At 41.4% G+C, this 24,435-nt stretch overlaps 1 protein-coding gene across 1 annotated transcript in view; it reads left to right on the top strand.

The window, feature by feature from the left end:
- The window catches only part of neo1a (neogenin 1a), a gene marked incomplete at its 5' end in the record, with an annotated part of 101,244 nt that overhangs the window by 14,729 nt on the left and 62,080 nt on the right, over positions 1 to 24,435 (top strand). The window contains 3 exons of the mRNA XM_008299405.1: positions 5,822 to 5,958; positions 21,422 to 21,576; positions 21,739 to 21,859. Of these exons, the coding sequence (XP_008297627.1) occupies positions 5,822 to 5,958; positions 21,422 to 21,576; positions 21,739 to 21,859 (413 nt within the window). The remainder of the gene's footprint in view (positions 1 to 5,821; positions 5,959 to 21,421; positions 21,577 to 21,738; positions 21,860 to 24,435) is intronic.

The following is a 24,435-nucleotide window of genomic DNA, read 5'->3' as shown; positions in this document are numbered from 1 at the left end:
GAGAACATGGAGACTCCACGCAGAAAGATTCCGGTGCCCCCACCGGGACGCGAACCGGCGACCTTCTTGCTGCGAGGCAACAGTCTTAGTTGAACAGAGTTTTAAATCTATTGGATGATAAATTCCAAGGATGGGAGTTGACATAGTCAGAAACAAAGGCTTTTTTAAGTTACAGGAATAGAAGCAGAAAAAGTATCAGAAGAAACATCTGTCAAAGGTGAAACCCAAAGGAAACATGTCAAATCAATCCGTTCATTATGTCAGAGGGCGAGCATCATGTCAGAAGCAAAAACAACCCTCTTATAGTCCCAAGGATGAAAGGTACAAAAGTACAGCTATAAATATCTGTCTGATTCAAGAGTCATCGAGTCGAGAAGCACATATTTCAGCTGCATTTTGCTGGAAGATGTGCTCAGGATCGCGTTTCTTCTGTCTTTATGTGACACAAACCCTTATAGAGACAGCAAGGCCAATTAGCAGCATTGCACCTCCTCGTCTATTTACCCCGCAGAGTCCGCGTTGCTCCTATTGTACCTGTGTATACGTATATGTGCTTGTGCTGTTGAGAAGTGACGGCAGAGGCAGCTAATTTAACACCTCTTTGTAGGTGAACACAGATAATACAGCTTTAATTAGAGTCTCACTTAACGGCGTTTTCCCACCGAGGACCTTCAGCTAATGCGCGACACATCCTTCATATGTTTTTTTACAGCAGACACTTTGTCTTCATTTAAATGACCACAAGTGGAGAAGGGCTCCCTTTTGCAATATTGCCAGGTGTCTTCAGTTCATTCAGCTCAAACCAATTTACTTTGTCTCCCTCCCTCATGGTCTTTTGAACAGTCACACATTCCTGGTTTGGCAGAGCACTTTAGCTGCTGTAGGCTGAGACCAACTTGCTCTGAGCAGAATGAGAAATTGGTGGTTTGACATGTGTTGTGTGTTCCTCTTTCAAATACAAGAGGAAGCTGTCAATGCCTTTTATGGAGCGTGCGGCACAAAAGGCCAAGAGTCTGAATAGTTGTCTTGGTGAGACTAACTGCAGGAATGCCTGGCACAGTGAACTCAGGGACGTCTTTCAGAGGAATTTTTTCATTTAGTGAGGATTTGACATGTGGAGCCTCCCAGCAGAACCAGCCATACCCTCTAATGTGCACCGGGAAGTAATCAATGTACAGCAAGACATTTGGCATTTTCACTGATTCTGTGTTGCTGTCTACACACTGGAGACCAAAAGGGAAAAGGCAGCCTGCTTTTCTTTATGTTTGCCCCCTTTTCCCACCTTGAAGACCCGGAGCATTCTCTGTCAGGCTTTCTGCTGATCGAACTACTTCTTGCTTGTGTTTTTTTTTTCTACTTTATTATATAACCTGTCAGAATGTGTCCAGGTGCAGTTTGTGTTTTTAGACTGTATTGATCTGGGATTAACTTGTGTTTACCGTCGGTCTGAATGGGTCCACATGGTTCTTTTGACTTCATGAGACGGCTCTTGTCCTGGATTTAAAAACAGGTCTGACACTGCTCAGATTTGTTATGAATGGCTGCTTCCAGTAACCACGGCTTTGATGTCATTTCTATGGAGTTTCTATGGTGCTACTGTCACTTTACTGCTTTGGAAATTGGTGACAACTTGAAGCAATCAGACTTTTCAACATTACTGCAGAGCGCAGTTGTGCATTCATTTCCCTCCTAATTCATCAGGAAGTACGGTTATAAATTTTGGTCATGTGTGAACTGTGACCACCAGGTAATAATCTGGCACAGCAGTTTGGTACAGAGGGGAACATTATGTTCAGGCTCAGGCTTTCTGTGTGCGATTGGCAAAAGGCACAGTACCGCAGTGTGGAAAAAACTAGTATGAAACCCCAACAGTAAATCTGTTATTGCATTTAAATATTTAAAGTCCCTCTTCAGTCATTGATTTAACTCGTAAAACTCGTCTCTGTGTATCTGCATTTAGAAGTTTTTCCATTAAAACAACCCTTCCTACCTTAAAATAGTGTAAATGTAACCTGATTACAGACTCGAAGGCAGGATTAAGTTTCCTGTTTAGACTTTAAAATAATATACTGTATATATATCATGTTGCCTCAATAATACTTGACCGTAACTATCATCTTTTTCTTTTGTGTCTCCTTTGTGTGTGTTTTTGTGTCTTGTTTTTGTTGGTTAGTGTCTCCTTTGTGTTGTTTTATATCTCTTTAATGTCCCTCTGCGTCTCGTTTTTACCACATTTAATGTTTGTGCTCTTTTGTGTCTCACTTTTTGTGTCTTGTTTATGTTGTTGTGTCTCATTTATGTTGTGTTATGTCTCTTTTTTGTCATTTTGTGATTCATTTTGTCTAGTTTGTGTCTCTCATTTTTGTTGTTTCGTCTCTCCTTTGTGTTGTGTAATGTCTCTTTTTCACTGTCTTGTTTGTTGCGTTTTGTTTGTGTCTCTTCCTTGTCTCCTTTCTTTTGTTTTGTGTTGTCATGTCGTGTCTCGTTTTTCTTTTCTGTCATGTTTGTGTCTGCTTTTTGATGTTTTCTCGTCATCAGTGTTTTGCTGTTCCAAGGTGGAAATACTCAGCCATGGTGTTGACTGTATATTTTACTCATCTGTCTTCTAGCATATAAAAAACCCCCCTTTGGCCTTTTTGGGAATGGGAAAGGTTTTGTTTTTTTTTTTTTTTTTTAACCAGACGACGTCCTTAGCAAGATAATTTTGGGGCTCAGGTGGTGGAGCAGGTTGTCCACTAATAGAAAAGTTGGCGGTTTGACCTCCAGTCCCTCAACATGCCAAAGTCTCTTCGGGCAACATTTTACATGGCGACAGTCTGTTAGGGGGAATGACAAACTCATTGTAGAGCACTTCGTAGAAGCTACGAGGGAAAGGTTCTCGGCCACACACACATAAAAGGAGACAGATTGTTCTTGCATAATTTTACAACATAGTCTCCTTTAACTTCAGTACTCTTGATCCACTGATGTTCAAGCTTCATCATCCCTCCACATACTCCTCAACGCCATGCATCACCCCATCATCACTTTGAAAATGGCACGTTAGGGAAACAGAAGTCAGACGGTGCAGGTCGGGTCACTTAGGTTCAGCAGTTTAAAGCCACATTTGGCTGCTTCTGCCAGCTGTGTTTATGTGGACGGATGCATTGTCCTGGAGCAACGCCAACCAGATCGAAGCTTTTCTCTTCTTTTTTTTATCACTTTGAGTTTTTTGGGACAGCGATATGAGGCTTTATAATATACAGTTACGCCCCAAAATGGGAGTTCCACCTCTTGTTTCCAGGTGAGGCCGAGAACCTTTTGGAGTGCCCTGGTAGCTGAGGTTAAAAGCTGCTCTCCTCGTGCAGGCATTATACTATATTTCTGTCCTAATCTGTTACAGGAAAGTGAGCCTGGAAAACTTGAAACCGATGAAACTTTTGAATGGCTGTTTTCAAAGTTAATAGTCCATCTTACCCTTACCGTCCAAGTGAAACAGTGATGCAATTTTGGTGACAGCAGGTCGAGTGCCACTCGAACGCTCCACTCCAGCACCGGCAGACGGACAGATGGTCTGGAAAAAGCCGGCGCTGCCAAACCCAGGACTAGTCAGGGAGAGAGACAAGGGGGCATGTGTGGGGAATCTAGCTAGTCAGCAGTTTGTTTAAAGCTAAATCAACCTTCGGCATGGAGTTGTTTTGCTCGGTGCGCTCTCTACCTCCACTGTGCAGCAACCATTATGCACTGATCTCGCTTTCCTCGGTTTGCGTCTTGCTTGCTGTGGCCCTCTTTGGATTTTTTTATCTCCTTCAGCCGACCCGCTGATCCTCCTTTTCTCGCCGCCTCTTTTTCTCCCTTTCTGAATGCGGAGCTCTCTCTGTAAGCTATTGATTGCTGTTTTCTTGCCTCTCAGCCTCAGTCCTGCTCCCATCATGCTCCACTGCTTGTTGAATCAAGCCTGAGCTCGGCCACAGACTGCATCCCTGTGGGCCTATTGGGGGGAAAATCAAAGATGGGACTGTTTAAGATGGAGGAGGGTCACTGGTTCAAAGAGGGGCCATGCAAACACGTGTGTGGTTATATTTCAGGATGAGGTGTAAATATTTTAGAATAATAAATATTTAAGACTGCGCTCTCGAAAAAGCACGAGCGGCGTTATGAAGCAACACTTGGAGTTACATTATGTAAATGTATGTTTTAGTAGAGGGAAATATTCATGTTTGTGATGATATTAAAGTTGAAGTCAAAGTATGTGAAGCCTGTATGAGAAGAGGAAAGTTCTCGATCTGTTTACTGGCTGTTAGAGTCATGATAATGAACATGTTGCTTTGGAGTTTGCTCATGTCAGTGCCAACTAGAAACAGCAACACTTGTTTGTCACAGTGAAACAAACGTATAGATGTTTTGCTTCTTACATTTTTAATTTGCTTCTATGCTTATCTACTAACTGGTCTGTGTAACCAATGTCTGCAGTTGAGCCAAATAGTCCTTGAATTTTTATCACGTCCACAGTCGAATGGCTTCTCAATTTTGCAGAAGAGCGCAGATTTTTATGTTTTTGCAGAATGTTTTGAGCGCAGACAGCTTATTTTTGGCATTTTTAAAAAACAAAATGTGTAAAATAAAGTGGTTTTGATTAAATAGCGTAATTTTAAGCTTAGAAAATAAGTTGCAATGAACATTTTGCTTTGGATTTTGCTCCTGTCAGTACTAAATGACCAGAAGCAGCAACACTTGTCTGTTCCACTGACACCAATGTTGGCTCTACATACGATAGATATTTTGCTTCTTACATTTTCAATTTGTTTCCGTGCTTATCTAATAACGGTTTTGTGTAAACACTGCCTGCAGTCCAGCTGAAAAATCCCTGAACTTTTGTCACGTGACTGGCGGTCGCAGTCGAGTCACTAATGGCTTCTCAGTCATGCAGAAGATTGCATATGAGTGAGTTTTTAGTTTTTGCAGAATCTTTTGAGAGCAAACAGTTTATTTTTGGTAATTTTTTTAAACGAGACATGTAAATAAAGAGATTTTCATTAACTATCAAGGGTAAAAGCGTAGAAAATAAATTTGAATGAACATTTTTGCTTTGGATTGTGCTCCTGTCAGTACTGAATGACTAGAAGCAGCAACACTTCTCTGTCGCACTGTAGATGCCTGTCAACCCTTTTTAATTAACAGCTGATGAAAGAAAACGAAAACATTTGTTGAGACGATGAAACAACCACAGTGGTGCCGCTGCGTGCTTTCCAGCTGTAGCGCTGCGAAATAAAACATGATGACATCTGTCCTGCTGCATTTATTCTTTAAAGCCTTTGAATTAAGCTACAAGACGGATCACAGGAATTAGTTTTATTCCCGCCTCACTCTAGTTGTATTAAAAAACCAGTGAGTTTTTAAATCAAGACCATTTAGAAGAATTTGCAAGTTGCTTTCTTTCGTTTGTCGGGGCGGCTGACCCTGCTTTTAGCATATTTTATTTATTCAGGGGAGTCAGTTTGAGGTGACAGAGCAAAAGAAACAAGGACGAGATGTGGAGTCAAACTGAGGTCAGTGGGGGAACGTGGAGCTCCAGAGGCTGCATCCATTACAGCTCAGCGATTTTAGCAGGAGGGGAAGACGAGCTTCATGGAAATAGGCTGTCATGACTTTTTTACATATTTTACTAGATGTTTATCCAGATGCTGCTTTTGGGTCGGCAGCCCGAGAGCTCCTGCGTGTGGTGTAGACAGTTATACATGTAGAAAAGCCCAAAATAAATGCAGTTTACTGAAAAAAATCTGTCAGATCTAACTAATTTTCTTTCCTTCTTTCCCCCCAAATTTTTTGTTTCTGTCTTCAGTGAGGGTCGAGTGGAAGTGCTGGGCGGCGGCAGCATCCAGATTTACAACCTCACGGAGGAGGATGCCGGCATCTACACCTGCGTGGCGGAAAATTCCAACAGCACCATCGAAGCTCAGGCCCAGCTCACAATACAAGGTACCTTTATTAACCCACATCCTCTGATTTCTGTCCTACGACCAGAAGAATAAAAATCACAACAGCACCAACATCACGGATGAAAGATACGTACGATATAATGTTCACCACAAGATGTTAACCATCTTATCCTGGTCATAAGTCAGCCAATATGTGAACATATTAGTGGCTTCATTGTTTGGGGTAAATTAGAAACCAAGCGAGAGTGCTGCCGAAATGAATGCACAGATTGGAAATTAGTGAGAAGCAGTGGCAGGCGAGGTTGCATTAGTTACTGAAGGAGGTTGCAGTGGAGGAGAGCTGAGTCTCTCCAGGTCTGAGCTGCCAAACCAGCCTTCCATCACCGAAAAACAGTTTCATTTCATCTTATTATGTTTGGGAATGAGCTTATTAAAAGCCCTCTGGACTCGTATCCCAGACGTGAAACAGAAGCTACTGCGAGTTTAGCTGGAAATGAAATGAAACAAGGTGTATTTCTTGCATGCAAACTATGCCGAGGTAACTGAGCTCTGCAGAGATAAGCTGCACAGTATGAAATAGAATATGCTCTTGTAGACATCTAGGTAGTGTTGACAGCGAATATTCTGCATTTTAGGCAGCGTGTGAAGTGTTTGTACTTGTTTATATCTGCTTTTTTACATAATTCAACTCCACACAGGAATAACAGAAGGATCTGAGCTGCATATAAAGATGAACACAAACACTAGATCTAGAACAGACTGAAAGGCTGGATGACAGTTTTCTTAGAAGCTAGACAACAATGTGAGAAGACACAAACAATACACGACTGCTACTCTAACAGTTTGTCTGTCTTATTATGTGCCAAAATACATTTAAAAGGCCTAACCACACTTATGTTTACAGATTAAACCTTAAGTTTCTGGAACGTTTTCACTCACTTGGAGCTCATTTTTCACTCCAGTATAAAGTTCTGCACCTTCATGGAAGCAACACAACCATGGCTAATAGTAAAGAACTCAAAAATGTCTTCTGTGCAGTACAACATACTTATAATGCCATAAATCATAAAAAAAAACAAAAGTTGAATTTCTTTAATTGTTTATTTTACTGAAAAACCTTAAATCAACATGTGAAAGCTTTTCCCCAAATGCACACAGGAGTTAGAGAATACTGGAGACAAATTTTAGCTCTAAATAGAGCGCTATCGATATTTTGCAACTCACATTTATAGTTTGTTTCCATGTTTATCTACTATCTGTCCTGCGTCAACACTCACTGAAAAGTCACAGAATGTTTGGTCACATGACGTTCAGTTGCGAGCACTGAATTTTTTGTTTTTTGTAGAATATGGTGAAAGCAAAGAGATATTAAAGAGATGTGTAGAATGAGGAATTTTGATGAAATATCTCAATTTGAAGCTTAGATTTGGTACCTTTTCAGAAAGAATCACACATCACCCACGACTAGTTCAGTTTGAGAGCTGAATTTTTTTATTCACCTATTTATTTATTTTCTACATAACTTCCTGGCTCTGATAAATGATGTAGTTTTGGTGATTAAAAGACAACAAAGCTTTCTAATCAGCTGATGGGTTTAGGGGTTGAGAGAGTTTGGTAAATTGGCAACATTTAACAAAATAATCAGCGTTGCTTTTTGAACTAGTTTTGCATTTTGCTCTTCATCACATTACACCACTAGGCATTCCTCTTCAAACAAACATGAAAAAACTTTTTGCCAACACTAAATGACTGCATCAGGCTGATTTACAGTATATGTGAAAAACAGCATATTTACAACAAACTGTAGTAAAAGGCTGAAAACTGTCAGTTGTACAGTGAAAGCTCAACACGTGGATGCTTGTTGCTCACCGCTGTTGGTGAAATTCCACAGATACACAAGTTCCACAGATTTTGAAGGTTACTGATATTGACAGTCAGGCCTATTATTGTTGTTATTTATAATTTTCTGACATTCACACACAAACACAGTGTAATTAGCTGTTATAAGTGACAATTTTTACACTGACCTGATGGGATGACAGTCACGTGTCAAAGGTGTTCAACTCTACAAAGTTAAAACAGCAAAACAAACACATTATATCCAATAACGGTGCATCATGTTGTTTTACTTTCAATTATTTGGAGGAGAAAAAAATGTATTTATTATCTCTCTTAATGTGAGTTGTATTTGTCTCTTCTAGAATCATGCAGTTTCACGATAGTAGTTGTCGTTTCAGCTTTATCTGTGTGCAAAAGAAATCATTTTTAACCACGTAGCTGGAGTCTGGCCATGAGTAATACCTCTGAGTAAACGAGTTTTAGCGAAACTATTTCAGATATTCAAAGTATGCAGATGGTTACGTAAGCAGAGTCGGTGCGCTGGACTCAAACCTATCAGACACAGCTACTGTAGCTGCGCTGTAATTGTCAGACTTTATGTCGGTGAGAAAAATCCGCATGAACGCAGATGTCTCGTGTGGATTTGTACGCTTTTTCCCAGGTGAAGCAAGTCAACAGGATTTGGTGTGAAATAGCTTGAAAACGGGGAAACACCCCGAGGCTCATTCCAGAGGTTCATTGCATTTCACACGCAGCCACATCGTGCTACGACTCCCAGCCTTTCTTCCCAAATCCCTTCATCTCTTTATCACCCCTCCACCACCCTTTCATCACTTCCCGTCGCTTACTGTGATTAAAGGAGACAGTAATGGAAAATCGGATCAGGTCGCAGGAGGACATCTGACTTCACTCGTTTTCAGTCTTCAAGTCCGACCGCCGGATTCCCTCTGAAATCCTTCACGCTTGCAGCCTGACCCCTGCAGCCCCCGGGCTTCGCTGTGACCAGACTGTAGGCGATTGATCAGCGCTCTTATGATATTGTTGACAGGCATGCATCATTGTAATACAATAAATCAGTTTGATTAGCTCCCATGCTGTAGACTCGCGAGGCTAATTGCATTCGCCGCATCCGGATTCATGGAGAAACCAGATTGCGGCATTGATTTGCTCCCCTGACGACAGAAGTGACACTGGAAAGGTCAATTGATTCCCTCAATAAGTGGTTACGCCTGTAGAAGACACTCAGATCAATGTGGTATGAATCTATAGCAACAACAAAACAATTTTTCCTACAGCCGACTCCTCCCTGGAACACCTTAGGGCTTGTGTTGCTGCAGCAGCAAGAGGAAATTGTGTGTTTACGGCTAGTGGCTTTTCATAAGCGCTGGACGGTTTGTGCTGGAGAGGAGATGCAGAGAGGCAGCTGGGGATTCGATATGGTAAAGCTCTGTAAGGTTTCGCCTGGAGATAGCTGGAGGGTCTGTGATGCAGCTGGATGTAGAGACGCATGCCTGCACACACACACACACACACACACAAACAAACATTTTTACATAATGACGCTGCAGAAGGTCAGTCCCACACTTTACTCCACACACCTGGAGGCATTCAGCAGAAAATGCGTGTAGTCGAACGTAAATGATTTTCAGGTTCGCTCTTGATTCACACGCTGAAGTTAATTTAACCCTGCTCGGATGATGTTACCCACGAAGCTTCTTCAGCGTGTGAGATCTGTTTTCAATCAGCGAGTCGGTGACCTTTGTCTGCTACACAAGGAGGGTCAAGTGTTTGCATGTTGCTAAAGGACAAGGCTGATGCTGCTCCATAGGTTTCTCAATGTCAGTGATCCTGCGTTTGATCCTGGATATAGAAACCTTTTCAAACATGCTGTATGCAACATGGCTGCTTCATTATTCTGGTGAAGTGATGGCGTCCTGTCTTTTTTTTTTTTACATTAATGTTGCTCAGGATTTTATTCATGGAGAGAGTCACAGTATGTGCACAATATTTTTCATACCTGTAACATTGGACAGCACATGAACTGATGCATAATTCAATAATAACAATACAAAAGACTAAATCCTGTCCAAATAACTAACAGCCGACTTTATTTACAGTTTTATAAAACACTGATAATTCTGTCCATGTGTGATGATTGTCTACTTCACCAACAGTAGAATAAAAACATCCTAACAGCTGTGATGGAGCTCAAGACTCAACTGCTGTGTAACAAATAATTCAACTGCAGCTGATAAACTGTGACTGTGTGTGACAGCTCACCTGTCTCAGGTAAACAACACTACAGGGTGACGTCTGGTTAGATTTCACTGATCCTGTCTCCATGTCAGGGATTATTTGCACTTGTAAGTAATTAACAAGGTTATGTTGTGCATAAATGTGTGCAACCCTCTTGCTTCGGAGACACTGATAAAGATCCTGCAGGTGTTTAATAAAGTCAGAGGAAAGACTCCTACAAACAGCCGAAAGCTACAGACTAAACTGTAACTCCTGCTAACGTTTGTCAAAATCCAGATTACGTTTTTTACTGGTTGCAAATTCTGTCTTCCTCATAGTAAAGCCAAATAAATGTAAAATTGTAGAGCAAAGTGAACAAGAGAGGCGCTCTCTGTCGTGTTTTTGATTCAGATTCAGAATACTTTATTATCATTCATACAAATTACATCAAGGATGCACTGCAGAACGAAATGACGATGCATGTTCAGCGATAAAAACACACACACAGTTAAAATAAAACACACACAGTTAAAATACCTGAGATAAATAGTGTTATGAATACTGTTGCGGTCGTGCAGTGAGTAAAAATAAATAAGAGGTTGTTGCACATGTCCCAAAAGTAACTGCCCATGTGAAAGGCAGTAGCGTGTCTATGCTAATATTAATATTTACACTCCTCTGTTTAAAAGACGGATGCTGTGGGAAGGAAACTGTTCCTGAACCTAACAGTTTTGCATCTCAAGCTGTGGTACCTCCTGGTGCTAAAATGTGGGGAAAAGTTCCCTAAATTGCTTCATACAGCTCCAAATAACAAATGTGACGATGCTCAGTCCGGGCTTGTGCCGTTTTGAAAGTGACACACAAATGTTACTCTGTTGGAGAAGTTTTATGGAGAAGTTTGCTCATTCAGACATGAAGCCGACACGCTCAGATGCCGTCAGATTAACAGACAGAATTGCAGGTCTGAAGAGGCGAAGGACTGTCTGTGCAGCCTGATGTGTTTTATTCCTTCATGGCAAAGAGCTCCGTTGCTCAAAAAACTGTTAAAAACTCATAAATGGGTCACATTGGTGCTACGAGATGACTGGAGTGGGTGAAGACAGCCTCCAGCTCCTGCACTCCGAGCTCTTGTTTGAGCAACATTTGCAAAGTGCAGCAACTAAATGTTTCTCATTGGTGTTTCTGATACATGCCGTGGGGACAGTAACATTGAATCTGTGATGGCTGTTAGAAACAGTACCTGCAGTGCTTCTGGAACGGAGCTCCAACCAGTCTGGACATAAACTGTCAGGCAGGACTTCACCAGGACAGAGGCTGGTTGCAAGTAACAGAAAACTGTAATCCATACTATCAAAACACCGAAGCGTTTGTTGTAGTTCTTCTATCTGTGTACAAAAGAACTGAACAAACACGTCTTTGCAGCGCGAAAGGAAACAGCTTCAGAAGCGATAATGTCAGCGGCTGTCAAAAGTAAAGCAGAAGGCTTGGAGCAGCAGGTGTGTTGCCCTATCTTCATTTTATTAAAAATAATCAAAGTGTCAGTGAGTTAAAGAGGATTACAGCCTGGAGACGCAACCGCGATCGGCCGACTTTAACTTCTACTGCAGTCCAACCAGACGGGATGCGAGGCTCTAAACGAGACTTAACCGCAACGTTTACGTCACCCTCAAATCACACACACACTTCAACACGCTCGCATGTGTTTGTGCGAGTTCGGTATGACTTTGCTGTGACATCTCACCCTCTATTAGAGCTGGCAACGACGATAAATGAGGCCAGAGGAGGCAGCAGCAGCTTCTGATTATGGCGTTGTGCGTGACCGAGGAACCACCCAGACCTGGACTCTGTCTGTCTCTGAGTGACAGAAATAGTTTCTCCACAAACATGTATGCTCTCAGTTTTATAGGGCTCCCAGTCAGTTCCCCCTCATCTATCATGGCCTCACGCTATCATGTCATCAACGTAATTGTTCTTTCCATGGGCTGCGCTCACATGCAGGAAATCCCTGCCCGCCGTAAAACTCTCGTGTCTGTCCTTTGGGCTCTAAATTTTGTGGCAGGAACATTTTCTGTGCAAAAAATAGACAGAAGCATAACAGACCCGAGATATGGTCAATTAAAAAAAAAAAAAAGAGCAAGCCATTGACTACATATACCATCACATGTTCCTACAGACACCGCAGACATATGCAACATCTATTACTGGGTTTCTGAGTATTTCTTCCAGCTGCGAAGGTATTTCAAAAAGTTCTCAGCCTCACCAGACAAAAGTGGAGGAGAAAGACTGTTCCTGCATGATTTTTCAAAGTAGTCTCCTTTACCTTCAACGCACTTGGTCCACCGATGTTCGAGCTTCACTTTCTGAGATCACATCTTGAGTCTCGAGTATAGATGGCTTCAATACTGTCCCAGAATACAAAAGGCATCATGAACCTTTTGGGAGCTGGAGAACCTGTTTTTGTTCCATCGTTTGCTTTGATTCTTTGGTTCAGGATCAAAGTGGTCTCATCCTGTATCAGCCTGAATATGAGCCAAAAGTGTCCTCGAGATGGAACGAACCTGGTGTCACCTTTTGAAATGACTGATGACAAATACTTTCTGTGGACAGCGATTCAAGACTTTATAGTTTACAGTTATGCCTCAGAATTGGTGTCATGTCTGTGACTTACGTTGAGGCTGATCACTTTTTGAAGCACCCTCGTAGTGACAAGAATAGTTTGATTTAAATGACATGTGGATGTTTAATGATGAAATCAAGTTGGATATTTTGGAACTCCATCTTCCTCCCGCCCCTCCGGTGTCACGCAGCAGTTGCATTTTGGCCCAAACAAAAAAAAAAAAAACTTTCCATTTAGCTATTTAAAGAAGTCCAATCTGATAAACTGATAAAGATCCACAGGCTCACACCTTTCCCCCTCCGTCAGACGAGGTGTTATCTCCGTCTGATTCCGATCTGCACTATCTCCTGCATCATCGTGTCTGCTGATTATTTCCACATTTGCACGATACCAGGAACATGCGGCTGCCGTGTGCTGCATTAAGTCTCTGTGCTTTGTTCTGCCGGAGCCATTGTGTTGTTGTGTCCTGTGTGGGCACATCTGCTGTGGGGAACCTAATCCAGCTCGGCCCACCTCGTCCACAGTGTGAGTGGGCAGCAGCTTCTGACTGGCATCACATCTAAAACTGAGCTTCCCACTTCTCTGATCCACAGACTGAGGACACATGGAAACGTGCAGCTGTTCGATGCCACATTGCTAGTTTGGTGTCAAACATTAGCCCATTACAGCGATGAGTTTTCTGACTTTGTTGTTTTGTAAGTCTCACATCATTAGGGATCTCCTCAACGATCTGTGATTGGACTTTTTGGAAGTTTTTTCATCATGAATTATTGATATTTAAAATGGAATCTGTGATATTTTTGATTGTTATATCAAGTACTTTCCATGATTTTTTTTTTTTATATCTATTCATTTTTAATTGTTTGTCAACCCACTTTCTACACATTTTTTCACACGTTGAAATTTATGTTATTGAGACATGCGACGACATGTTATTGAGAAAATATGACAAGCTGACTTTTGTATTATCAATTATTTATGCTCAAAGATGAGACTTTTTTTAGTAGCTGCAATTTATTTTATTTTATTTTTTTCATATTTCAAGTCATCCATAACCAGATAATATTTAATCGTCTGGTCCAGTGTTACAGATTCTGAATCAATGTTATTACAAGAAAAAAATGCCAAAATTTCAGGCTTTTACCTTTAAAAGTTCCTGAGATATTGTGGTTCAAACAGCTTCAAATTTTTATGCAAGAAAAATGTGGAAAATTAACAATTTTTTAAAGAAAAAGAAAAAAATCTCAGAAAGTATTTAATTTATTCAGCTAAAATTTCACATGATGGTTGTATAAATATTTCTGTTTTATGCTATAAAGTTTCACACAAATCACAGATGGTCAAACAGAAAACATGTAGTATAAATAATAACATAACTTGCTTCTACTTAAACATTATTAAGTTTAACCTACAAAAACTTTATCACATTTAAGACTTATTATCTTTTGGTCTTGATTTCATTACAACATGACATTGATGAGGCACGTTTGTAGGTAAAGGAACTTTCTTTTGTTTTTAGAACTTTGCCGTGAATTTAGCATGAAACATGGTATCTAGATTTCCAGAGATTCTCTGATGATAGCGGACAATAACAGCACGTTACAGTAAAGTATACAGGAAGTGAAGGAGCAAATCAGTTGTGTTCTTGTTTGTCGTGCAACTGAAGGTTGAGTTGTGACAATCTGCTTCAGAGCTTCACTCGACTGAGACTTTTTATACTCTGAAATGAAAGAGAGAGGAAACGCGCCAGTCCTTCAGCTGTGCGAGCTTTGTTCCAGCGTTTCATGGACGAACTCAGCCTCCACGCTCAGTTCTTGTAATTTCAGAACCATCAGAATCGACAAAAACATCCAAAGACCGAAGTCCTCCTCCAACAGGACGTTATTATCTGCCGAGTGACGAGGAATGCGAGCATCTCTCTTTCTGCTGAAGCTGCTTGTTTTGGCCCGGATTAGGAGTGAAGCTGTTATCTTTGGAAGAGCAGGGCGGCTAATTAGTGCGGTCCGAGCTGCACTTACCCTCCGAGTAAACCCAGACTGGACTCTGGCCAAGCTCACAACGTAGTAAAATCTCTTTCATTTCTGGATCCTCTAGCTGCAACAATCATACATTAAGTCCTAACAGACGACCGCTGTGGACTAAATGTTTAGAAATATGTGTCCAGAAGTGATTTATTTCACCTTTTGACTCTTCCCAGCGAGCAGCAGCTTTTTTCTTTTTTCTTTTTTTTTTTGACTTTGATATTTTTATCAGTGGAAGGAGGCTGGTCTTTTTCTCCGTCAGTGTGTCTCTGTTCCGTTTACTCCTTCCTACCAGCGAGGCTTTAAGTAAAGTAATCTGTCGAGAATCCCTTTAGGAATCCTATGGGGTTTTGTTTTAACAAGCTCACAGTGAGACACACACATGACCTTTTAGTGGCCCTCTTTTAGCAGTTCACTGGAGTCAGTGTAAGTCTGCATTAAAGCCTCTTTTACTAAGCTACAGGCTACAGAGATAATACCAGCCGCAAAGAAGTGGTATCACAGCTCACTCGGCTCTTCTCCCTCCTTTATGCTTGTCTTGATGTGTGTGTTTTTTTTTTAGTCCTTTTCTTTGCGTATCTGCATTTCCTTTGTTGTTTTTCTGTCTCGGTTGAATTTCCCTTTCATTAGAGAGTGATATTTATGTTCCAAAACAAGACGGCGTGTTTAAAAAGATATTCCAGCTGCTAGTTTTGAGCATCTGTGTATCTCTGAACCTCAGGCTACATCTACAATAATACATTTTTATTTAACAATGCAGAACTTCTGCTACGTTTAAGGTTGGCGTCCGCACTATTTCGGAGTTTTAAGACTCCTGAAATAGAGACTTCTGGATGCTCCTGACCTCGTTTCAGTTTGGAGTTGTGGAGTGAACTCTGGAGTCTTGAGTTTTTAGTTTTAATGGGCAGAAAATGAGAATTTAATAAACGATAATGTGTTCGCTTTCATAATTGTAGCTACGTGTTACTTCCTGATGCATCAGGTAAACGTTTTCCAAAAGAAATCAAAGGCATCAGCCTCGACTAGCGGCGGTTAATTTAATATGGATAACAAATTACAGGCGTTGCTGATGATGTTTTCTCTGGCAGCAGCTGTTATGCAGTTCAAGAAATCTCTGGTCTTACTTTTCTCCATTGCTGTTCTTCCTCTTTAGTATTTTCTGCAGCTAAGCGGCCGACCCGCTGCTTCGTGTTTGCACACAGAGTTTATTTCTGAAACTGAGAAATAATTTCCCTCTGGATCGGGATCATTGTTGTTTCGCTATTGTGTCAAAAAGAAAACATATTAGTGTGTATAGAGCCATAGACTGCAGGAAAACATGGACTCAACGCTGTCTTTGTCAGGCTCCGTGTCCAGAAAATCCAGATTTGTGTCAGTGCCGCAGACAGGGCAGAGTTTATGAGAAGTGTGTCAGCAGCAAAATGATATGTGGTAGGCTAAGACACCTGTCAATCAAGCAAGCACCCCCTCTTTAGCCCCTTAAAGGCACCATGTGGAGTTCTTATATAGACAGTTCTTAGAAATGTAAAAGCAAGCCACCAATTAAAGGCAGTCATCAGGCATGTCGCAGGCATGTCGCACACATATACACACACACAAACACACACTCTTAGACACACGTTTCCCTCTGCTGAGTCCTGAAAGCTTCCTCCCCTCCCCTCTAAGCTATATTGGTATATTTAGGCGTTTCTACTCATTGCTCAGTCCAATAGGTTCCAAATGTCTGAACTCCATTTAGAGAAAATGGTGCATGTCTGCTCTGATGGAGGGAGGGAGGGAGGGAGGCAGGGGGAGACTGAAGATGGAGAGATAGACAGGGAGTTAGAGGAAGATTAAGAGTCAGGGAAAAAAAATGGACTGAGTGGTGAAACAGAGAGAGAGAGAGAGAGAGCGATAAAGAGAGCTGCAGGGTACCAGTCGCCATCAAAACCTGTCACCAGCAGACCTCGCTGGGGGGCGACGCACACATGTACATACACAAATACACAACACTGACACAAAGACGTTGCAGTTTAAAGCTAAAACCCCATATGAACACAGTGCACGTGCACAGATTGAGACAATATGGACATACAGGAACATATGTTTGCATCCATAAGCAGCCACTTACATACTTGTATTATGCACAAAAAACTAAACAAAAAAAAAAACTAAAAACATCCACCCATATTGCTAGTGGGGAAGAAAAACAAACACAATTATGTAAAGCATGTAGCAGCAATAATAAAGGGACGAAACAAGCATCATTCCTAATCCTCATATTCACACATGAAGCAACACACACATAAACACTGACTCACTGGTGCGTCGGTTGCTGTGTCCCTGACACAACAAAGTAAACCAAGGATTCCACCTGCCTCTGCTGCACACCTACTAGAAGCAAATATCCAGAGGACACCACACTGTGTAACACATTATTCACAGCTCGCACATCCCCCTGCAGGGAACACCGGTAACACACAGACATACACACAAGCACACCAACACACACTGAGCCGGCTGATGGCTGTCTTGCCAGTCATACAGTGATCCAGTCTGCCGGCATTACCGGCCTCATTTCCATCCTCGTGTCAGTCGTCAATATTCACCACAGCGACTCGCAGAAACGTCTAGACACTCATTAAGCAAGGCGAGGGAAGGCTTCGGTATTCGGTGGCACTATCCACTTATCCACTTGTTTTGCGTTTGACCTGTTCTGCCACATTGTGGGGCTGAAAAAATAGTTTTTTCAGAGTTGTGCGAAAAGGAAAGATACTGTGCAGCAGAGAAAGTCTAAGTTGTTATAACCTATATAGAAAGTATATTCTTTGCTTTACTCCTACACTGTTAAATATGTTCACTTTGTAAAGAGTTGTATTTAGCTAGTGTTCCATTTGGGGCCGATTTAGGCTTCTTTTTTCAAAACTGCTCGGTATCTGCATGGACCTAAGCCCAATCCTTTGTTTATGTTCGCTGTTAGGTGTTTTAAAGGGAGAGCACAGGTTATGGCAGGACACCAGGACTGCACATTTTAAAATATTTTTTAATAAACGCATTATTTTTTCAATCATCAATTGTTTGTTCGCCAAAAAAATACACACAATGGGCATTTCTTCTGTGCAAATATTGCTTTTTTAAGAAGGTTCTGTTACATATACCTCTGGGATACAATAACACTGTCCCAGTTGATCCTGGTTTGTCTCTGGTCCAGGGTCATTAAGCATCACACAAGACTTTGTCATGGTGGCCCGTTGCTACCTAAACCCCCACAATGCTCTCTGCTTGCCAACATTCTGGTGTCCTCAGGCCGCTGCAGTATTAATCAGTAAGAGGCTCCACCTGGTGGAACAGCCAGGTACTACAATTGATCTACAATATTTGAAGTTTGCATTATCTAAGAAAGTGGTATTGGATTGGATCACCAAATACTTAATATAACATTCCTCAGATCAGATAGGAGGCCAAAAAAATAAAAAATCTTTATCAGGATGTACCTCGTTTTATTAATATATGCATCTTCATTTGGAAAGTTCATATCACAGAATGCTATTTGACATGTGCATTAATTAAAATTGAGGCTATGGACGTATAAAAGTCGTTTGTAATGCCATATGACAGAACATCGAACTGTGGTCCTGCAGTTTATTTATTTAGTTTCTGGGTTTTTTTTTTTGTTGTTGTTTTTTAAGTTAAATTACAAATCTTTGTTTTGACTGCACGAAAGCCATCACAAGGCAAGGCATTCACAGAGTCGACAAGAAACACTCATATACTTCCAAAAATGGTTCATACTCAGCGCTCAGATGTTTTATTTTACTAAAATTCGAATAAATTAGAGTTGGATAAGGTTTTTGTTTTGATAGTTAACATGATCACAGCTGCTGGTGAAACTTTGAGGTACAACAGGAGTCTGTTTAAGCTGCTGACATGATAGTGTTTGCTGTCAAATCACCACAATGCTCATGTTTACGTGTCTATTTAAACAGAGAATGTGAATGTCTTTCATGGAACTTTTAATGAACCCTCTGAACCCAAAGCAGTTTCTGGGTGTATTTGCTCCTTCACTTACTGTGGGCTTATTTTTCACTGCAATATAAAGTCCTGCACCTCTTTGGAAACCCTTTCTAGAAGCAGAGAGAACTAAAAAAAAATGAATACTTTTGTGCAGGATGATGCAGTTATAATGCCATAAATCACAAAATGTGTGCCTTTATAAAGTGAATTTAAAAAAGTGTCACTTAGATTTGTGTAATTTTCCCAATGGTGCTCTTCCTCACAAATGCTTAGTTCAGGAACTGTCAGAAAATCCAACAATTCTTTCTGTTTTTACTGTTTGTAGCTCTTGTAAATGCTACAATTTTGCATATTCTTTCTTAAAAAATACTAATCCTTTCAAACCCGCCGGCAGGTTTTGGGGTTCAGAAGGTCAACACTGTATTGAAACCGATTTTTGCAGACAAGGCGGGACAAAAGTGAGGACATATGTCCTTTGGTTTTTGAATGAGGGTACAGAGAGAGAGAGCGTTTTGTGGGAATAGCATCTCTTTGTGTGCAGCTTCCATTGAGTTGCATCTCTCTTCTTATCTTTGCTCCATGTTCTGTGTGTGGAGCATGAAAATTCCAAACAGATGGACAAAGTGCACTTCAAGGTCATGGAAATACAAACCCACTGGATCCTGGAGCCGCGCTGCAATAAGGCCGTTATTGTTGAAGAAATCTGTTTACAGGGGATATTGTTCCTTTTGCAGTTTTAATTAGAAATAATTATAATTTTCGAGTCCTGTGCTGTTATTACCAACAGGATGGAGGCTAATCTGTTAACTCAGAGAAATTAGCCGCTGCTACAGTGAGCAGATGAGGAAGACTTGACCTCCCAACCTGCCTCTCTGCTGAATAAAGCCCAAAAAATGGACCTTTTCCACCCACTGCTACTAATATCCCATCATGTCATGTCAATAGCTGCAAAATAGATGCTAATAAGCAGCTATCACAGAGCCCAGGAGGCTGACAGCGAAAGCTTGACACTCAGCGGCATGCTAACAATACGGCCATTTAAATTGTGGTCAGCGAGGTCGCCGCTTATCACAAGATGCACAGAGGCAGCAAAAGCACTTGTGCACAGAAACGCGCACATCCATATACACAACCCGTCTTACTGCGGCTCTTCTCACAACACGTACAGTCCAATTATAGAGACAGGACGAGGCCTGGGCCCGGCGCTCCCACTGACCTTGTTCCAGGACAGATTGATGAGGCACTGTATCGCCCCAGCAGATCAAATAACTCCTTTCTGGCCCTCATTACCAGGACTCGGGGAGATCTGCAAGTGCTCGCCATAGCTGCTGTAGCATGCTAACACACCGCATTGGTACCACTGTAGCACATATTTTCCATCCGTTCCTCGATAAATAAGAACGGAGGTTACTGGACCTTTCTTATCAAATATTCCAAGTGTCACCTGCTGGTAAAAACAGGTCACAGCTGTGTGAAGGGCACAGAAAGTAATTGGATAAGTTGTTGCTAGATGACACTGTTTGTTGTTCTTTTTTCCGCTCTCCCTTTGCTAACTGGCAATTTGGCAGTTGAAGGGGAGGCATGGCATCATTTAATCTTGTTCATTTCCTGCCAGAGACCATCGCAGTGGAGTCAGACGTGCCTGGTTAGTTTTCACAAATTGGTTACTGAGTTTTAAAAGGAAAGGATGACTCATATCATTTTTTTTTTCGGCCTCTTGTTCACTCCTTTGCTTTAAATAGTCGTAGTGCATTTCCCCTCACTTTTAAGGAACCTATATGGTGAAAATCCATTTTATTGTTTATTGGAGGTGTTTCATAAAAGCTGTTTATACATGAAAATGTTTACTTTTGCCATTTCTCAAGTCCCCAAACATCTGGATAGGCTCACAACTTTACAAGCCGGTCAGAATTTGACCATCTATCAGATTGGTTTGCTTTCTAAAGCTGCTTCTGCTGACTCTGAAGGGTCATAAATGTCCTACTGTTGGCTGCAAGACTGAACACAAGAGTGTTCATGCACCCTCAGCATCTGAGGAACTGAAGACCAAGCAGATAACTTTAATTTTTGATGGTAATACCACCACAACAATAGGAATATTGCCAGTGCATTGTGCAGCTTATGTGGCTAATGGTACCATGAGCTTTACTCACATGCGCATATCTCAGAGCTCTGTGGGGATGTTAATGCTGAGGACATTCAGCAACAGTGGAAACTAAAGGACTAATTTGAAAAATCAACAATGACTGGGTGTTTTCTTGTTTGACCTAATGTCAGCTGCTGATGTTTGCATCTGTTTGCTTCTCTGTGCTCACATAAAATGCATTTTAATTCAGCTGAATTCCCAATACAGCTGTTCTTGTGTACATACGTTTTTGTTTCTGTTGTCAGACAGTATAGCAGATATGACATAGTGACTGAATCATAGCATTAAGACTACATCTTAACCAGCAGTCATTTATTAGCTGTGTCCCTACTGATTTTATAACAGCAACAGTCTGACAAACTTACCATATGTGTGAGTTAAAACCAACGGCTGTGATATGAATTTGGTGATATTTCCTTATCAAATTGCCGTTCACATAAAGTTTCTGCGTCAAAAGGTTTTGATGCAGAGAGACTTTCCTTCCTGAGCAAGGTGGGGGCAGCATCAGCTCAACAGAATATCCTGTTTAAAACAACCCTAAAACCAGGAAGTGATTAAATGAACCATCTTTGCAGTATTTTGAGCTGAAATTTTGTCTGTGGAGACATGTGAGACTTGGATTAATTTGTCCTTTTTCATCTGAATTCCACAGTTCCTCCGCAGTTTGTCAAGCGACCAGCCAACATTTACGCCCACGAGTCCATGGACATCGTCTTTGAGTGCGAGGTATCCGGGTCGCCCGCTCCCACCGTTAAATGGGTCAAGAATGGAGACGCTGTCATCCCCAGTGACTACTTCAAAATAATCGTAAGTTAATTTGGCACTTAAGTGGTACCTTTCCACCTTTTCTGCAGCAGCTACATCTATTTGCATGATTTAACGTTGCGTAAGTATCATAATTACGACTCTGAGATTGATTAAAAGTGCTGCTTGTAATAATAACTGCAATACATTTGTACATTTGTGTAGAAGGAGCACAACCTGCAGGTTCTGGGTCTGGTCAAGTCAGATGAGGGTTTCTACCAGTGCCTTGCGGAAAACGATGCAGGAAACATCCAGTCCAGCGCGCAGCTCATCATCTTGGATCACGGTACGGCACTCACCAACACCTACCAGCAGTGTGCAAGTCAGATTTTATCCTTAAATAGATTCAGAAAGCTTCTAACACACTCCTGCACACTGTTCACCTTCAAAAACACTTTTACATGCAGCATGTTTGTGCTGTAGTAACGCATGAATTCAAAACTTCATTCTATTGAATGACAGAACATTACTAAAGTGTAGCAGTAATTGCAAATGTACCTCACAATTACTGACATTAAAAGAGTTAAATACTATGAATTGAATGCTTCAAACTCACCCAAAGGCAAAGCTGCACACCCAGAAGCATAAACATTTGTAGCTGATCCTGCAGAAACAGAATCATTAATGCACTGATGAATACATAGAATCCTTCATAATAGATACAACAAGGTCTCATAAAATTTCACTGTGCACATAGTACACACTTACATTAAAGATAATAATAATTGTCAGGAATGTAAACATAACATTCGGTGAGTCGCTACAGATAGAACCTATGGGCGTTTAGAGACTATTGGGATGAAGAAAATACACATAATAAGCAGATAACATTCAAGAAAGTCCCTCCACACTACAATATATACATATAATAAATGGAAACTGATCGTGTCGGATCAGTTTTGTTCAAAAGCATTTGTTTACAACCATTTTACCGTTCTTAACACTGTGATCTTTGTGATTATTTCTGAGCTTTTAACAGTTCTTATGATTCAGTCATGGGAGCTGCAGCGGCTGAAGACAAAGTAATCATTCTTTTGCTTTTGTTAAAATGATTTAATGTCACTATTAGGTGCAATAGTAGATACACATAGCTGATAATGTTTGTAGAAAAAGCCGCAAGTGAAACAAATCTCTTCAAAAGAGCTCATTTAAAGGCTTCAGCTGACTGAGAGACTCCTGCTCTCTGTACAGTTTGCTCCACTTGTAAACACCTAGATGGACTGTACAATCTGTGCACATCTGTGAAAGTGTGAGAGAGTGAAGTGAAGAGTGAAATGAAACCACTGGGATCTTGTTAAACGGGAGGTGACTCAAAGGGAACAGGAGTACATCTGGGGCAAACGACGCTCGGTTTGCACTCAGCCCATTCCACATCCACCGCTACAGAAATGTTGTGCTGCTCGTCCCGAAGCTTTTACGTGTCTGAGGGATGCCGGATCCTCGGATGTTTTAGCGAGGAGCTTTTTCCGATCAGATATACTTGTAAAAGTGAGAGCACCTGGTAGCTGCGACACACGCTGCAGAGGTTTGAACATTAACCACGAGGGCCTGCAGAGTGCAGAGTACAACTCAAGCACACGACAAGGACATCGCCACAACAAAGTGCCTGAAAATCCAAACAAATGTGGAAAATAATCATTTTAACTTCCGATTTCTCGAGGTGCTGTTGTTTCATTACCTCTGTTGTTTGGAGAAAATGTAATACAGCTTAAAATTTGAGATCATTTGCACAGTCACAATAATCATAACCCATGGGGCGAGTAAAATAAAAAAAAATACAAGAAAGGGAGAAATTCAAACGAGATGCACTTTCTCTGAACAACGTAATCAAAGTGGAAAATGAAAAATAACAATAAAACGGCAAGTGGAGGGAAAGTAAAATAATACAGCAGACATCAGAGGGGTTTTTTGGGGGGGTTTGTGCATCCTCTTTACATTACAATCACCTCTTCACCATTGACTCCGTTGTCCCGTTCTGCTGAGGAAGATGGCGAAATTTAATCAAGCGTGAACTTCCCGCTCACTCGAAGCAGGTGGCTAATGAATTAGCATAGCGGTGTCCAACCGGTGGCACCTCCAGCTGTGTCGCTCCCCCTGATTGGAGGACATTAAGTCAGAAATAATGATGACCCGCAGCTCATTGTGCGTTTGACACCATTGATAAGGCTTTTGCTATTTTACATGGCCCCAAGTCTTTTCTTTTTTTGTGTGTTTGAGTTGAAGATAAATGGGATGAATTACCGAAGCAGCTGGCCTTGTACACGGGGTCCGCCCTCAGCAAGGCTTTGAAGAAATGAATCTCTGTTTAATCCATAAATATCACAGAGAATCTTTCTCCTTTCTTACTTTTCTGAGTGCCTACATCTGTCTTTGTCGCTGCAATGCTAATCCAAACACACCTTGCGAGCAAAGTTTCACCGGCTTCCTCTTTATTAATCAGTTTATTATCCAGCCTTAGTCACAGGTGAAGAAAATAACCCGAGTGATGATGTTAATTCTCCACGTGAATTATTGATGCGTTGTGCTTGTAGAGACGCATCCACTGCAGCACTTTCTTCACTGTGTCAAAGTAATTTCCTCTCTCAAAGGTGCAATCTATGACTCCAAATGGCGAATCAATGGGAACGTGTTTAAATCAGCTCGTTTTCTGCAGCCTTTTCAGTCTTTTCAGCCGCGGCTCTGTGATGTGAGGCTGAAATGAATATAAGAATATGTTGTGTTCCCCCTCTCTTTGCTCCCGTTCTGCCGAGTCCGGACACATCCAGCCCTGCAGCCATCTGTCACCTTTCCCGGGACTTCCTCTCACTTTCTGCCTCCTCGCCTTTCACCGCCACCTGCTCTCTGTGATAATCCCACACACTG

This window comes from Stegastes partitus, unplaced genomic scaffold, assembly GCF_000690725.1.
Source record: "Stegastes partitus isolate 25-593 unplaced genomic scaffold, Stegastes_partitus-1.0.2 Scaffold1412, whole genome shotgun sequence".
In the NCBI taxonomy this organism is placed as follows: Eukaryota; Metazoa; Chordata; class Actinopteri; family Pomacentridae; genus Stegastes; species Stegastes partitus.
The sequence above is the reverse complement of the archived record's forward strand: the minus strand, read 5'-3'. Positions and strand labels throughout refer to the sequence as shown.